General features: G+C 47.9%; 1 protein-coding gene across 1 annotated transcript in view; it reads left to right on the plus strand.

Annotated features, from left to right (window-relative positions):
• PLPP4 (phospholipid phosphatase 4) overlaps positions 1-17,035 on the plus strand; it is a 175,033-nt gene extending 157,998 nt beyond the window's left edge. The window contains exons 9-10 of the mRNA XM_040486928.1: positions 5,583-5,753; positions 16,486-17,035. Coding sequence (XP_040342862.1) covers positions 5,583-5,753; positions 16,486-16,685 — 371 coding nt within the window. The 3' untranslated portion in view covers positions 16,686-17,035. The remainder of the gene's footprint in view (positions 1-5,582; positions 5,754-16,485) is intronic.
• The last annotated feature ends 494 nt before the right edge of the window (positions 17,036-17,529 follow it).

The raw sequence follows: 17,529 nt of genomic DNA on the forward strand, positions 1-17,529 counted from the left end.
CTGCTGTACAGGGAAGGCTGCATCTCTAAACAGGCAGGTGTTCTCCCGTTTTCTCCAGTCCTCCCCACTCCCAATTGTCGCTCAATAGTGAGGCCAGGTGTTAGCTGGCATTCGCCATCACAATGAGCTGTTGATTTTTTCAGAGAGTGCAGTGTTTCTTATCTGAGGATCTAGCAACAGTGGAATAATAAAAGACAGACCAGGAAGGTTTTCTGCTGCACAAAGTCACCTCTAATATCCAACTACTTTACTCATGTTTCCTCTCTGACCTGGTGGCCCCTGTGGTTCAGTCTCTCATTTTACAGAGCAAACCGAGGCCCAGAGAGGGAAAGTTACTTGCCCAGGCTTGTGTATTCATTTAATGGCAGAGCCATGGTGAGAACCCAGATCTCTGCCAGCTGCACTGTCCTGCTTGTAAGGAGTGTGCAGGTTTGTTCCCACGTGCTGCTTTTGGATGGTCTTGTAGAGATGGTCTTGTAGGGATGCATTCCCCTCAGAGCACCTTTCAGTGTTAAGATTTATTCAGCCACCTGGTCTTGCCCTTCTCTCTTGAAGAAGAAGAAAATACTAACACTTTGAGCATCATAAAATGGAAAATTTGTACAGATGACCTCATCAGGTTGCAATTCCATTTTTGGTGCCAGGAATGATCAGTTTGGGAGAAATTTATTAAAAAGGGCACACATGGAAAGCACAACATGAAAAGCAGGATCTGTCCCCTTCTTATCTCATTTATTTTGAAAGATTTTTCTTTTTTTGGGGGGGGTTCCAGTTTTATTTCTTGCAATCATTGGGGTCCAAAGGTCTTCCACTTGGTTTAAAAGTCAAGTGGGGAGGAAAGGCAAGCCACATTATTTCATCTAAGCTAGCTAAATAAATAGAACTTTCTTTGCAAAGGGAGACTCATAAACCTATGGCAATTCACCTGTGTAGCCTGGGAGAAGAATCAGTGATTCCTTTTCAAAATCACCAGGCAGGCAGAGAGCCCTGTTCAGGGGATGTGCCTCGCGTCACGTCCTGGACGGGCAGCTTGTATTGTGATGCTTTGCTTATCTCCTCTCATTGACCACAGCCAAGCGAGCATTGTAAGTGCCAGAAACAGGGTTGGGAAATCATCCTCTTTCATCTGCTTCCTAGTTTAGAGGCTCCAAGAACATCTTTGCTTTTCACAGCCAGATCAACATACAAATATTTACAATCGACTATTTCCAGCTAAGAAAACCCGCCACGGGCTCTGAAAGCAAGGGGTGTATGCTCTATCCCATAGATTGCTGTGTGTGTGTGTGTGTGTGTGTGTGTGTGTGTGTGTGTGTTTCAGACTTTGGAAAGTGAATAAATTCAGAGCCCCCAAGGACAGGTAGAGTCTCAGTATCCCCTTGCCCACTGGCTTGGGAGTGTTCTGATCATATTTCTGTTGTCCATAATGTTAGCAAAATATGAACGCATTTACCCTATTCTATGATGGTCATCTTCTGAAATGTCCACAGCCTTGAAAGCTCTGTTCTCAGCTCCATTCCTTAATCATGCTAGAAATGGGGGCGATGTCCAAGGGGAAGGGCAGACAGAATGCACAGGGTGTCACCTGTTCCACATGAGCACGAAAGGCTGTCCAGCCCTGCAGTGTCTCAAAAGTGCACGTTTCTTTGAGAGAATAGGGTGTTGGTTGCTTGGCTAGCCTTGGAAAGCATTTCTTTAAAAACTTCCCTGTTTTGTTTTTCTCCCAGTCAAATTGAATCTGAGCCTTGGGGAGCCCCAGGATCTCAGGGATGGAAGGCTCCCAGAAGATTACATTCTCATCACAAACCCCCAGCCTCACAGGAGGCAGTCGCAGAACAAAATGTGGGATCACATGAGTTCAGTGTGATTTCGCAGAACCTGGTTCTTATTCAGAAAGCTTTTGGAAAAGCAGGAATGCAAAGTGGCCATAGTGTCCGTGGTTCAGATGGGCCTCCCTGGCTGCAAGGCGGAGCCCCAGAAGCTCTCTGCCAAAGGACGTTCTGGTGGCTCAACCGCTGTATAAATGTCACTTAGAAAGCGACAAGCATAAGGTTTAGCATGAAATTGGAGGCTGTCATGTCACCTAGCAAAGCAATGGCACACAGCACTGCTTTAAAAATACTGCCCGGGGGCACCTGGGTGGCTCAGTCGGTTAAGCGTCCAACATCGACTCAGGTCATGATCTCACAGTTCATGAGTTCAAGCCCCGCGTCAGGCTCTGTGCTGGCAGCTCGGAGCCTGGAGCCTGCTTCGGATTCTGTGTCTCCCTCTCTCTGTGCCCCTCCCTCACTTGCGCTCTGTCTCTCTGTTTCTCAAAAATAAATAAACGTTAAAAAAAATTTTTTTTTAATTAAAAAAAAAAATACTGCCCAAAGGCCCAGTAGGATGTGTGGAAGAAGAGCAGAGGCTGCTGGGTGGCCAAGGATCCAGACTGTGGAGCCCAGCCTTTAAAGACATGCCTTGGAATTGCTGCTCCTTTTCAGAGAAGCAGACACTCCAGCACTCCCGAGGGCTGTAGCATGAGTCCCATGACATGGGACAGAGGTCATTTTACCTGCCTGCCAAAGACTGGGTCCCAGCCCACCACTGCTGAAGCTGGCCGAATTTGAGTTCCTGGGGGACAGGGAGGTGATCCAGTGTAGGCTGAGGGTCTGGCCTAGAGCCACCCACCCCAGTTCTTGACCTTGGAGGGTTTTCAGCCGCCCCTTCCCTTGCCCGTCTTGTGCCTCGAGGCATTGGCTGCCTGAGCTGGGACATGTCCGTTGCAAAGTCTCCAAACCAAATTTTTTATGGGGACACATACAAACTCCTGCTCATCATTCCCCTTGTATTCGTTGACTTTTTTGTTTTCCGTTTCTTTTCCCAAGAGATGCCAGTTTGGCAACACGTAGAGCTGCCTCTCTGATTGAAATCTTGGAGACTTTCAGCCATAACTTCACACAGCCCCAGGGCAGTTCTTTTAGGCTCCCGCGCTCAGTGTAATCAGCCAGATAGACTTGCTACACTGTTGGTTTGAATGAAGTCCATTACTCGCCTGTAAGAATTCAGGATGAGGCCAGTACCCACCAGAGACAACTGTCCAGCATCTCCCTCCTACTCTGGGACCTCAGGGGAGAGTATAAATGAATAGAAGAAACAGCAGTGTGGGCAAGGACAGGAAATTAAGAACCCATTGTGCTTGCGAGGATGGTAGCCAAATGGGGCCACCTTGGAATGCCCATGGATCACTTAAAAACCTTCCACCCTAGCAAAAATGTAGACCAGGCCTGGACAATGAAGCCCCTTACGTATTCTTATTTCAAACAGAATATTCAGTATGTATTGGCACTGCTTTGTTGTTTATTTAAGTGCTAATCATTATTCAGAAATGTTTAAGTGCTTCATTTTTATTCCTGAGATAAACCTGATTTAATATTATGTTTAAAAGCGGGGTGGGGGGGGAACCCTCTTCCCTTCTTTAATTTGGTTGAAAACATTCTGCTTTGGCATAGGCTTGTGTTCGTACCTGGGGGATCCCTTTTAAGAAGACACATTATTATCAGAGATAATTTGCCGTTCATTTATTTTTACATGATTATCTTGAACCTACAATTTGAGGTCCTGCTTTTGTCATTTAATGTACCATAAGTGTCATCTGTGGTGCTGTATTAGGGCCGTGATTTCCTGGGTGCATCGTAGTCCACTGAGTGGAGGTATGTCGGTTTGCTTATCTGTGCTTCTGTGTTCATCACCTTCTCCTTTTCTATAATTATGAATAACTCGACCAGAATATCTTCTAGATCTCTCCATATTCTTGTATGAGTCTTAGAGATGTGTTATAAAGAGGATGACTGTGTTTCAGGCCAGGCCTTCTCAGACTTGAGGGTACACGTAGGTCACTTATGGACCTTACAAAACGCAGAGTCTGGCTCAGAGGGTCTGGGCAGGCCTGACGTTCTGCATCCGTAACAAACTCAGGGATGCTGAGGCTTCTGCTTGGGCTTCAGGCAGTCTCTCAAAGTCACCGGCATCCTGGCATCCGGAGTGTTCGCAAGTCCCGGTTTTACCAAGTCCCTGGGTGGGCTAGTTATCAAGGAGCTCTGCCCCCCAGGAACATTGTCCCAGCAAGAGGAACGTTTTGATTAGGCTGGTGTCTGGAGAAGGCAGGGGCTGCGGCTTCCACGATAGTGCCCTAAGCACAATCCTGGCTGACGTTAGAATGACTTGGGGAGTATGCACGTACACACTCCCACACTCACGTTTACTCACACACATACCCATACGTATACATACATACACACTCACATTCACATATACACACATACATACACACACACTCATAATATACACATACACCTACTGACATGCACACACTTACCCAACACACACACACACACACAGTTGCACACGTGCACACATACACCCTCGTACATATACACATATACGTTTGTATACACTCACACACTTATACACACTCACATATTCACACAATTCACATATACGCACACACTAATACATACACACATACGTACATACATCCTCACACATAGCACCTATATGTACACACTCATATATATGCATACACTCCCACCTACACATGCACTCTTGCACACTCACACTCATACACATGCTCCAGACCAGTAGACCATCACCAACAGGATATCTGGCAGCAAGACCTGACCACCAGTATTTTGTAAAGCTTCCTAAGTTTTTCAGGTGACTCCATGAACAGCCAGGGGGTGAGGGCCATTCTTGTAAACCCACAGAAGACCCCCTCTAAACCTCACTGATCTCCAACTGTGTTTTAAACCTGACTGGATGAAAAGTTTGGGGATTATATATGCTACACCCGACCTCCACGCTTTTGACCGTGGGCTTGGCATAGTCAGGAGTGGTCTTTGCAATTCTAAGTATCAATAACCCTAATTTCTAGACGAAAACAAGGCATTTCTCATCGCCGTCTTCTCCATCAGACGCATCCCACGCAGCTCCATCTCCGTGAACGCCACCAAGCCCCAAATCCCTTCCTTTTCCTCACCCTTCTGATCTAAGCAACCATCACGGTCTTGTGTTCCATGCACATGTTTTCCTTATGGAACTCAACGCATTATATTAAAATTCTCTCTTAACATGGCTATGTCTTTCAACCAGACCGTGAGCCCCTTGACATGGAGAAAGGATCTGATGCGCTTTGTTGTTCCCCCACCTAGAGTAGTGCTCATCTAGCACACAGTAGATGCCCATTAAATCATTGTTGAGTGAGAGGAAGAGAAAGAAAGAAAGAAAGAAAGAAAGAAAGAAAGAAAGAAAGAAAGAAAGAAAGAAAGAAAAAGAAAGAAAGAAAAAGAAAAAGAAAAAGAAAGAAAGAGAGAGAGAAAGAAAAGGAAAAGATTTTGATCACACACAAGCCTGGAAAGCCACTCTGATTGTTAAAAGTTTCATACCAGCGTGGTTCTAGCAAGAGCACAGATTGCCTAGATGGTGCCTGGTGCCAGCATGCCTTGGCCCTGGGGCGCGCAAGATGGTAGATAGGATGCCCGGTGTGTGCCGCGTCCCTGCCACCGTTACCGCCTGCTGGAGTAACACCTGCTGTTTCTCTTTGGCAGTTGCCTTTTCTGGCCTTGGCTTCACGACGTTCTACTTGGCTGGCAAGCTGCACTGCTTCACTGAGAGCGGGCGGGGGAAGAGCTGGCGGCTCTGTGCTGCCATCTTGCCCCTATACTGCGCCATGATGATTGCCCTGTCCCGCATGTGTGACTACAAGCATCACTGGCAAGGTGAGTCCCTGCCCGGGGCCCGTTCCCATGGTTGTCTGACACCGTCCTGCAGGGATGGGTATAGCAGGGCACCTATTCAGGGAGAGCCAAGCTCCCACCATCAGACCAGAGGAGGCTGAAATAACAAGAGCTGCGGTTTTAAAGAAAACACGCCTGTTCAAGGGAGCTCTGACCTTCACACTGCCCTTGCTGGGTGTAGACTCGGAGCCCCACCATCTCCTCCGTGCTCAGGTCCTGCCGGGACGGCAGACCCGTGGCCTCAGACCCAAGTGTGATTTCCCTGCCGGATCACTTGCCTCAGCCTGCAGACTTAGTGCCAAGTGATTTGGGGCTCCCGTCACATCTCACATCTGTCACGCAAGGCCATATTTCTCACCACAGAGACACTTCCAAAAGATGTGTCCAGCCCGGGCATCCGTGCCAGCCACGTTCTGAGCAGCTGCTCCAAGGCTGTGGTGAAGCTTACCTATACATGTGACTCCTGAAATACCCGAGAAGAGTGAAAATAACACAAAACAAGTGAGGGACTGGAATAAGACTAAACCACGCCGTCTCCTCCTACAGATAAGCTGCAGCTCACAGCCCGTACCTGCCACAGCAAACAGGGAGCAGACACAGAGGTGATGTCCAGAGGACGTGGGGTGGCCAGGAGCGCAGGATCTAGGGCCGTGTTTCCTGCTGGGCAATCCTCACATCACCTGGAGCAGGCCACCCTGAGTTGGGAGGCCGACTCCGGGGGTAGGTCTGGAGTGGTGGCCAGGAGTCTGCGTTAGCATGCAAGTCTGTTGTTTCTGATGAAGTCTGAGGAGCTTTGGGGAGGAGCGCCAGTGTGTCAGCTTTAAGCAAACTGAATTATATGTGCCCCAAACCAGATTCCCCATCCGTATGGCTTTCCACGATCCTCCTGGGGCTTGTCCCTCCTCTTCTTGCCTGGTTCCTGCTGCCACCAGGCGGTTCCCCTCCTCCTCCTTTTCTGTCTCTGCTGCCTGTGGTTCTGTGCCCTCCTCACCTCATCCTAGCTATTCATTCCAGTGGCCCTGAGGCAGCAGATGAGGCCAGAGGTGAGGGGGGCTCCTAAATGGACATCTTCTCTGGATTCTCTTGCTCCTTCCCCAACCTCAGCTCCACCCACCACCCTCCTAGAGCTCGCACTCCGGGCTTCATGAGCCTCTAGCAGCAGCTTGGAGCTGGGAGTGAAGAGTGTAGGGGAAACAGAGGCTGATGCATGGTCTGGACAGGTAGATGCATCAAGTGCAGTTCAGGGTCTTGAGGCCCTCCTGATGGGGAAGCCACTAGAAGCCATAATGCTGGGTCCTGCGCCCTCCCTTGTGGTCTACTTTTATCGATGACTTGGATGAGGTTCTGGATAGCACAAAGCTACATCACGGAAGGGAAACAGAGAGAGAGAGCAGCAGAAGGGCATGCCCACAGCGCCCGGGAATATTTTCCAACAGAATCATTGTTGTCCAGATGATGAGGGCGATTCCCCAGGGTCCTTGTGGGTCAAGAACATCATGGCCTGGATGGTGTCTTATGGACTGCTTTTCATTTATATCCCTTGCAAACTGAAGTTTCTTCTTCTGAACTTGGAAACAATAACCCCCAAATATTTCACATGCTATTTCACAGACTGAATGAAATAATGGATCTGAATGTACTTTGTAAGTGAAAACATATTACACAAATGCAAATTGGTATTGTTGTCTCTTCGTGCATTGTTTCTAAAGAAGGATATGTTGTGTTGCCCAAACAAGTGATTTAGAGGCAGATGTATTTTTGGAACGTGGTCTATTTCTTTTAAAATTTAAATCCAAGTTAGTTAACATATAGCATAATAATGGTTTCAGGAGTAGAATTTAGTGATTCATCACTTACCATGTAACACCCAGTGCTCATCCCAACAAGTGCCCTCCTTAATGGCCATCACCCATTTAGCCCATCCCCCCAGCCAACACCCTTCCAGCAATGCTGTTTGTTCTCTGTATTTAAGAGTCTCTAATGGCTTGCCTCCCTCTCTGTTTTTCTTATTTTTCCTTTTCTTCCCCTATGTTCATCTGGCATGTTTCTTAAATCCCACAAACGATATTTATCTTTCTCGGACTGACTCATTTCGCTTAGCATAATACATGCTAGTTCCATCCACGTTGTTGTAAATGGCAAGATTTCATTCTTTTTCATCACTGAGTAGTATTCCATTGTGTGTATGTGTATGTATACACACACACACACACACACACACACACTGCATCTTCTTTATCCATTCATCAGTTGATGGCCATTTGGGCTCATTCCATAATTTGGCTATTGTTGATAGTGCTGCTATAAACATTGGGGTGCGTGTGCCCCTTTGAGTCAGCATTTTTATATCCTTTGGAATGTGCCCGATCTTGTCTGATCTCGGAAGCTAAGCAGGGTCAGGCCTGGTTGTGCTTGGAAGGGAACATGGTCTGTTTGTAAGCTATGAACCCTTGGCTTGCACGTTTATTCAGTCACTTTGGATTTGAGAAACGATTAAGGGTTTCACAATGGAATAGACCGCTGCTTCCTCTTGGAAGGCAGGAAGAGCCTTCATGTAGCAATCTTGTCCTGAAACCCGAAGACGTGAGGTTGGCCTCTCTGAAATAGTTTTGGTCCTCATGACCTTGGTATGGCTGGTGCGTCATGGAAGGATGAAGACTCACAGTCCTAGGCTTTGTCACAGTGGTGGACTCATGACGCAGCTGGTGCATCAAAGGCCTGCTGGCATCAGGGCTTCAGACCCGTCTCATCCACCTGGCACACAGAGGAACTTGGAGCAGTAGAAGGAGGATATTAATGCTCTGTGGGCTGATGGGCAAGTGAAGCAATAGAATTTACGTTCCACGACATTTAGGGCCACGCCTGAGGGGCAAAGCAACCTGTCACGGTAGACCTCCATGACATTCAGGCAAAACTGAATGTACATGGTACATCGATGTCCATTGGTACAGGTCATTGCTGTGGGTCAAGTACCAGTTCACCTGTGCCATCATCTGTTCAACTTCTACCCCTAGAATTAGCCAGGAGAGGACTGTGCCCTTTCTTGGATTCTTTAATGGGCTCTGAAACAAGTCCGGTTCATTTTACCTGAATTCCCCTTTATGAGGCCATCTGTCACTCTCTACACCAGTGGTCTCAACAGAGGGCTGACTGCTGTACCTCCCAGGGAACACTTAGCAATGTGTGGAAGTTTCTTTTTGGTTTGTACAGCTGGGGGTGGTGGTAATGGTGATTGCTCCTGGCACCTAGTGGGGAGAGGCCAGGGATGCTACTAAACATCTTACAATGTACAAGATCACATCTTCCTCACAACAAAGACCTATCCAGCCCCAGATGGCTGTTGCTGAGGTCGAGAACCCCTGATCTACAGTGTACCTCAGCCCCCCCTTTTTCCCCCTTATTATATGTTAAGAAGCAGTAGTGTTCGAGGTGCCTGCATGACTCAGTCAGTTGAGCATCCAACTCAGGCTCCATGCTGAGGGTGGAGCCTGCTTAAGATTCTCTCTCTCTCTCTCTCTCTCTCTCTCTCTCTCTCTCTCTCCCCCTTCCTCCCTCCCTCCCTCTGTCTTTCTCCTCCTCTCACACACACACTCTCTCTCCCCGCTCTGTCTCTCTAAAAAATAAAGTAGCAGTGTTCAATGAGTGGGAAATTTTATTCAGTAAACACTCACTTATTAAGGGAGTAATCAAGGAGGCCTCCAAGGTTTCCAGCTTGGAGAAGGGATAGACAGTGTGGGGGTGGCTGTTTGAGGCAGGATTCCTGATGGAGATAAATAGGTTGTTGTTTTTCTTCACAGACTGAGCCTGCCCAGTGACCATGGGCAGGGGCCGTCCATTATGATGAGAATTCACATGGAGCCCCATAGGCATCAGAAAAACATGAATTTCTCTCATTATAGACTTTAGTTAACAACATTAGTATTATGAGATTTTTACGAGTCCATTTCAATTTTGATTTATACAACCGTGCCTAATGGAGAAGTACGTCCAGTTACTCAATTACATATTCTTATCCAATATAGCTCATAATCCCAAATGCCTTACTCTTTTCATCATCATTGTTGTTTTCTGTTGTCAACACCCTTCTTGTCTTTTCCGTCTTCCCAGCTGCACTCTAAATATACCAGCCTATTGTTTTATTAAGTGAAGAAAATGGAGGACACAGGCCATGGCAGGAAGGGGCACGTGAAACATTTAGCAGGGCTTTTTCAGAAATAAAACCAGCTAGATGGGTAGCAAATCTGTGTGTGGCTGAAGTTCTCCATGTTTGGTGACATGCTGGCTTCCAGGTCAACTGGAAGCTACAGAGTTTTGTGGGTGATGCTAACTATAAAACCCAGCACCTCGTAAAGAGGTTTACCTTTGTGATTAGTCATGTGTTTTCAAGAGTTAAAATTTATGGAATTCCCATGCTAAGAAAAATATATGTGGAAAAAAATATAAAGAAGGAGAAGAGCATCCTACTGAACTTCCTTCTGCCTCAACTCATAGTGTTGTGTGTTCATGTTTTCTAGTCAGTGAAATATTACAGCTGGGAGTCGCAGGAATTATAGTTTGTTATGTGAATGGGCGTAATACGCTGCCCTCAAATTCCTGTATCTGGATCCAGGCTTTCCTTATGTGACTCCACCTTTGGGGGTAACCTTCCAACTGACACTGGTTTCTTTAGTTGTAATGTCATTCTCAGCAGCCCTGCTTACTTGTATGGTGTTTCATTCTAAGAAAGAGCATCTCCCTCTGAATGAAATACAGGAAAATGGGTTTCCAGGGGAGAAAGGTCCTTCATTCCCAACCAGCCCAAGTTAGAAAGCATCCTTGTCAGTCACAGATGCCATATTTGAGCGGGCTGAAGTTTTCAAGATGGCTGCCACTGCCTTCACGACATTTCCCTTACTGGGCTGTGAAGCGTCTGTGATTTGAAATGAATTTTTGTGTAGTTACCAGACTTGAGATTATTAGATGTGAAGATGAGGTGGTTGGGAGGTGGGGGGCACTTTGCTGGACTAGTCAGGTGTCACACTAAAAAGTGAGGCAGAGGCTGCTACCTCTGCCCCCCATCCCCCACATACACATAGTTGAGGGATACACGCTCTTAACCATTTGTTTCCTTGGGCTGTCAGAAGCAGTCTCTGAGCAAAGTGACTTGAAAAGGACCCCTTGGAACTATATTACTATTCCTACCAGAACCCCACCAGCCTTCCATAGGACAGAAGCACTGATACTCTCCCATGGATATCCTTGGTCTGGAGTGAACTGATCTCAGCTCCTTTTCCCTCCACTGTTGGCTGCCCTCTGTAGTGGGGTCTGCGTTTACACTCCTCATCAGCTGCCAAACGTTGGTCGGGGTCTGGGAGCCTCCAGTCCTCAATGGCTTATGAGTCTGCCCATCTCTGTCTTCCTACCCTAGCTGCCCCGTAGGAGGGCTGGGCAGTCTGCAACCCCAAGTCACCCTGCTCCCTCCCATCAGAACCCACTGGACACTGTTTGGGCCAGACCAAAGGGAGCGTGAGTCAGGGCCTCCAGGTTAGCCCTGGCCTTCCCCTGTTGCTCAGGTCCCAGGGAAGATGGATGGTGGCTGCTCAAAAAGGCTCACTGATAAACTTGCTTTACTTCACTCCAAGGAATTCTTCCCCCCTCTGCTTTCTCTCATTGTGTCTGGTTTCTCTTGTGGGCTCTGTGTTCAAAATATTTCTAGAATCCAACTTCCTCTGTAGATGTGGCTTGTTCCCTTCCCCCTCCTGACCTTGACTCAAGCATTACATTCTGGCTGAGGATGTCTTGTGATGGTCACTCTGGTGATTTAGCAGCCCTTCCTCCGAGCTTCCTAGCGCTCTCATCTTGCTCATTTATCACTGCCTGATGAACTAAGTAGTTTATTATGTATTGATTATTGTCTGTCCTTATCCACTAGAACAGAAGTCTGCAGACTTTTTCGGTAAAGGGTCAGATAGTAAATATCTTAGGCTTTAAGTAGGCCATACACTCTCTGTCCCAGCTCCTGGATTTGGCTGTAGCAGTGTGGAAGCAGCTATGGACAATATATAACTAAATAGTTGCCCTAGTTTGTGAACTCTGCACTAGAGTCTAATCTCCATGTGGGCAGAGATTTTTGTCTCTTTCGTTGGCATGGCACATGGTGGGTACTTGTGTTAGTTTCCTAGGACTCTTGTAACAAAGTGTCATAAACTGAGTGGCTTAGGACAGTAGAAAGTGTCTCACAGTTCTCTCTGGAGGCTAGAAGTCCAAAATCAAGGTGTGAGAAGGGCCACACTCCCGTTGAGACCAGTAGGGTAAGATCCTTCCCCTCTTCCAGCTTCTGGTAGCCCCAGATGCACCTTGGCTTACGGCAGCATAATTCCAATCTGTGCCCCCAGTGTTTTCCTTGTGTTTCTTCACACTCTCTTCCCTTCTGTGTGTCTGTCTTTGTGTCCAAATTTACCCTTTTACCAGAACACCAGTCATGTTAGGTTAGAGCCCACCCTCATGATCTCCTTTTAACTTGATGACCCCTACACGGACTCTGTATCCAACTAAAGTCACATTCTGAAAACTGCATTGAGGACTTCAACATATATATATATATATTTTTTTTTGCAGGGTGGGGAGCCACCAATTCAGCTCATAACAGTGTCCAGTAAATGTGTTGAATGAATGAATGAATGAATGATTTTAACTAAATCATGTTCCTTTCTTACCAGTATCATGTTTTTCTTCACACTGGTTTTATTAAAATTAACCTTTCCTCTCTAAGTTCTTTTCCTTTAAAAATGAGCCAAACAATTACACCTTAAACATTCTCGCATTCATTCATCCGGCCTCTTGTGCCTGTGTGCTGGGCATGTCCCCCACGGGAGGTGTGGTACTGAGGGAGACCACACCGCGGCTGCCAGCATACCGGATGGAACACGCATCCTCTGTGCTTTGAAAGTTCTTTCTTAGAGACTCAAAGTCACAAAAACGGGAAACTTCATTCCACAAGTCCATTGTGGCGGAATGGCAGAAATTGTCATGTGGGCTTGTTGAGTTTGTCAGAGCTAATTTTTACCCTGGTACCCTGGGTCATACAGCCCAAGGCATACAAGGGCCCAACTGAGGCCAGCTTAGTGAGCTTGGATGTTGCCATGGCAACAGAGAGATGTGTTTGCTCCCCCAGGGGGCTTGACCCTGCATCTTCAGAAGCCTTTCTGCTTATTTGTGCCAGACCAAGTGAGCACGGCCAGGATGTCCTGGCCCTTCCATTTGCCAGACCCAGAGGGAGCCTGTCCTGTCCTTTGACCTCATGAGAAGGGGTTGGGGGCCCATTTTATGAGTGGGAATCAAATCCAGGTTGCCTGATTTCTACCACCGTTGGAGCCCATCTGGTGTTGCTTCCCTCCCCCGACTTTGTAAAGAGTTTTGTTGACGTATAATTCATAACTTGTAGTTCATTCCCTTTAAAGTGATTTTTAGTATGTTCAGAGTTGTGCAGCCATCACCACTATCTAATTCCACATCACCCCAAAAAGAAACCCCTACCCCAGCTCCTGGCAACCACTAATCTTCCTTTTTTTTTCAATGGACTTCCTTATTCTGGGCATTGCGCATTCATAGAATCACAGTATATGTGGCTTTTTGTGGCTGGTCATGTCGATTCTCTAGTGCGTCTTGTCAGTGCTGTTCAGCACATGTCCATTCACCAAACATTTACTAAGAACTGCTGGGCCCTTGGAAACGAAGATGAGGGAGGTTGTCAAGGGGAAGTCAATACTGGGTGGTGGGTATGGGTTAAGAAGTATGCACACGTGGCAGCCCAGAAAGCCCGTGGGGTCCCTGCTCCATGCTGAGTGTCCATATTACCTGAGGGTACATGAATACCTCATGGTCAACTTAGTTTTTGTAATATTTATTTTTGTGAGGGAGACAGAGCACCAGTGGCGGAGGAGCAGAGAGAGAGGGAGACAGAATCCGAAGCAGGCTCCAGGCTCCAAGCTGTCAGCACAGAGCCCGACGTGGGGCTCGAACCCCTGAACCGTGAAATCATGACCTGAGCCGAAGTCGGACGCTTAACCGACTGAGCCACCCAGGCGCCCCTTATTCTTTTTAAGTTTATTTATTTATTTTGAGAGAGCAAGTGTGAGCTGAGAGGGGCAGAGAGAGGGAGAGAGAGAATCCCAAGCAGGCTCCATGCTGTGAGCATGGAGCTGGACACAGGGCTCGAACTCACAAACCATGAGATCATGACCTGAGCCAAGATCAAGAGTCAGTCACTTAACCAACTGAGACACCCCCCAGACACCTTCCTGCCTTTTTTTTTTTTTTTTTGAAGTTGGAATACCTCATGGTCGTATGTCCTGCAGGATTACGAAGACACCGCCAGGTAAAAGATAATCCTTCTCTCAGGCACCCAAATTTGCCAAGCCCCTTCCTTCTTTCCTCTGCCTGGAAGACTGCTGGTGCCTTCCCTGTCTCCACTGCCCACTTCCCCCCGGGTCACGCCTGCTTATCCTGCACGGCCGGCCCGTGGGCCATGTCCTTGGTGAGACTCCCCGGGTCCAGACCAGCCCAGGCTACTCCATTGGGCGATCTCACAGACCCTCACTTCTCCTTCATGTCATATGGCACAGAGGCAGCTCACTGATAAGGCTGTCACTGTTTAGTGTCCATCCGGCCCCTTAGGACTGTGGATGTGTACATTGTATTCAACCTTGTGCCCTGGGACCAGACGTCACGCCTGACCCCTGATACCTGTGCAGCACATACACATGACATTGATGCTGAGTAAAGAGACTCCAGTATTTCGTACTTCAGGGACACGGAGATCCATGTATTCCCCTTTTGAACCCTCTGGTCTCATGCTACCATAGTTAGGGTAAAATCCATCCCAAGTGGTTTTTCCCTTAATAAAGGCCTGTTTGTCCGCTGCCCGCTCTTCTTTCAGCACATGCCCTACAGGACGTGAGTGTTGATTTCATCAAAATACCAATAGCCCATTTGAGGCACTTGATGGCCGTCTCCCTCATAAAGTAAGTCCTTTTTTGGCCCTTGTTCACCACCTTTGTAATAAAGCCCCAGATGGCTTGGCTGAGAAGGCGGCTTGCCTAGACCTTGCGTTGCCCTTATGTTTTCTAATGACTCTGGCGGACCTGTGATACCCCTGTCCGCTCTTTCAACGAAATGGGAAGACAGCATGGCCGGGACTTGCCACTCGCCTTGCCATCAGCCTAGGGAACCCATACTCAGAACGATTCGATGTCCTATGGACAGTGGTTCACCCAGGGGGATGCTAAGCCCCGGAAAATGGAAAGCCAAATGACATTATCTGTGGGTTTTGTTATTTGGTCCGTTCAGTAGTCAGAGGCTCAAATGCAGATGTCCTGGGTCATTTCAGACCCTGATAAAAATAATGCCCCCACGCGGGGCTCTTCCCTGGGGTTAGAGGAAACACAAAACAATAGTGCCAACTCTCCGACCTTGAGCCCTTGAGTCCTGGCACATTTTTAGAGGCTGCCGGTCACAGGCAATGTGAAGAGCTTCTCCTTTTGAGGAACTTGATTTAATTCCGTTAATTATGCCTTGTGACCCCACTCAGGAATTCACGATGCTGTCTGCCTATAGGAGGTGTGTGCAGTCCAACAAGATGGTAAACGTGGAAGTGGAAACCCCCAGGCAGCAGCCTCCCGAAGGGTCTGGGGTCTTTTTGGCAAGAATAATCTATAGACGCAGTTTAAAGTGCCAACGCACATGCATACACACACCAAATGAGGGTTATTGGGGTGGGCTGCATTCATGGGGTCGCTGTGGGGCATCAGCTGAATGCCTTCTTTTTTTTTTTTAATTTTTAAAAAAATTCTAATGTTTATTTTTGAAGGAGAGAGAGAGACAGTGCGAGCAGGGGAGGGGCAGAGAGAGAGGGAGGCACGGAATCCCAAGCAGGCTCCAGGTTCCGAGCTGGTCAGCACAGAGCCCGACGTGGGGCTCGAACTCATGAACCAGGAGATCATGACCTGAGCCGAAGTGGGATGCTTCACTGACTGAGCCACCCAGGCGCCCCCAGCTGAATGCCTTCTTAGCAAGGGGGCTGCCCCCATGGTGTAGGTACCTGTTCTGCCTGTAGATGGTTTTTTTTGTTTTGGTTTTTTTTTTTTTTTTTTGCCTCCTCTGTCCCCTCAGCCCCTCAACTTGACGAGATGTTAGGGGGATTGGGATTCTCACACCAGAGATCTGTTGAGTCGGCGATCCTGGTGTGTCACAAAATGTTTTCTTCACTTTGTGACTCAGAAGGTTCATTTCTTCCCTGGAAAATCACTTACCATGAGGCAGAGACTGCCTGCTCGATGGGTTTCTGTACACGCCAGCGATACTGCAGGTCTCTAGTGGAAACTTGCAGGTCTCTAGATCCTATAGAGGTGGCTGGACTCCTTCCAGAATCTGGAATTGATTTTGAAATTCGAGAATGCAAATCTCAGTTCGTGCGGTGCTCAAACGCCTATTAAAGACATCGGGAGGAATCAAGTGAACATTGTAAAGGGATCTTTAAGTTCTAGACGTGAAAAGATCTGGAGAGGCCACCAAGGTCTGTACCTCTAGCATGATTTCTCTTTCTTGTGGTCTTTCAGGGGGTCCGGCAAGCAAACCAGTCACCGCGGCAGGTGGGAAAAGCACTTTCTGGAAAACGTAACTGGCCACATACGAATGAATCGTAACACGTGTCTCCCGTTTTGCTCTTTCTGCCTAGATTCGTTTGTGGGTGGAGTCATTGGCCTCATTTTTGCGTACATTTGCTACAGACAGCACTACCCCCCTCTGGCCAACACAGCTTGTCACAAACCGTACGTCAGCCTCCGAGTCCCGACGTCGCTGAAGAAGGATGAGCGGCCCACAGGGGACAGCGCGCCCAGCATGCCTCTGGAGGGCATCACCGAAGGCCCCGTATGACTGCGGTCTCGGGAGGATGGACGCTGAGCCCAGGGCACACTCTTCCACCCCGGCATCACAACGCAGTAGGAGAGGTTTTCTGTAGTGTGTTTTTCATCAACTGTTCCTCAAAGTTATCCCTCTGCTTCCATCTGGCCGATGGCATTCCTGCTACTTTCGATGTCTCCTTTCAACTTTCTTGAGTTTGCAAAGGAAGGACACAGGGACAGTCTCTGAGAGACGTGGGGAAGGAGGCTGCCAGGGGAGGGTGGGTGCAACTCGGTCCATTCCTTTGTCCTCAGTGTTTGCTGTAATAGCCACCGCCCTATGTTTTCATGGTCGTGAAACGTAATAAAGCCTCCAAGCTGGAAGACGTGGTGTCAGCTGTCCAGGGCAGCAAAAGTCATTCAAAGACGTGGTGTGTTTCATAACTGAGGCCAGCGTGGGCAGCTGGTCCAAAGCCAGCTCTGGCTGTGGGTCATTCCAGGTGCTGAACTTGGAAACTTTCTGAAAGGTCAGCCTATCATAGCAGACGTCTCTGAAATGGAGCTGAAGCTTAGGGCTCCTGTCTTAGTCTTTCCAGGGTTCTTCTTCTTCTTTTATTTTTTTTTAAGTTTATTTATGTATTTTTGAGAGAGAGAGAGAGAGAGAGAGAGCAAGCAAGCAAGGAGCAGAGAGAGGTCGAGAGAGAGAATCCCAAGCAGGCTCCACGCCCTCAGTGCAGAGCCTGGTGTGGGGCTCGAACTCACGAATCGTGAGATCATGACCTGAGCCGGAGTTGGATGTTTAAAGGACTGAGCCACCCGGGCGCCCTCCAGGGTTCTTAAATCATTGAATTTAGAAGGAAATGAGGTGAACGGCTTCA

Source organism: Herpailurus yagouaroundi, unplaced genomic scaffold (genome assembly GCF_014898765.1).
Source record: "Herpailurus yagouaroundi ecotype Mexico unplaced genomic scaffold, PumYag 163, whole genome shotgun sequence".
Classification (NCBI taxonomy): domain Eukaryota; kingdom Metazoa; phylum Chordata; class Mammalia; order Carnivora; family Felidae; genus Herpailurus; species Herpailurus yagouaroundi.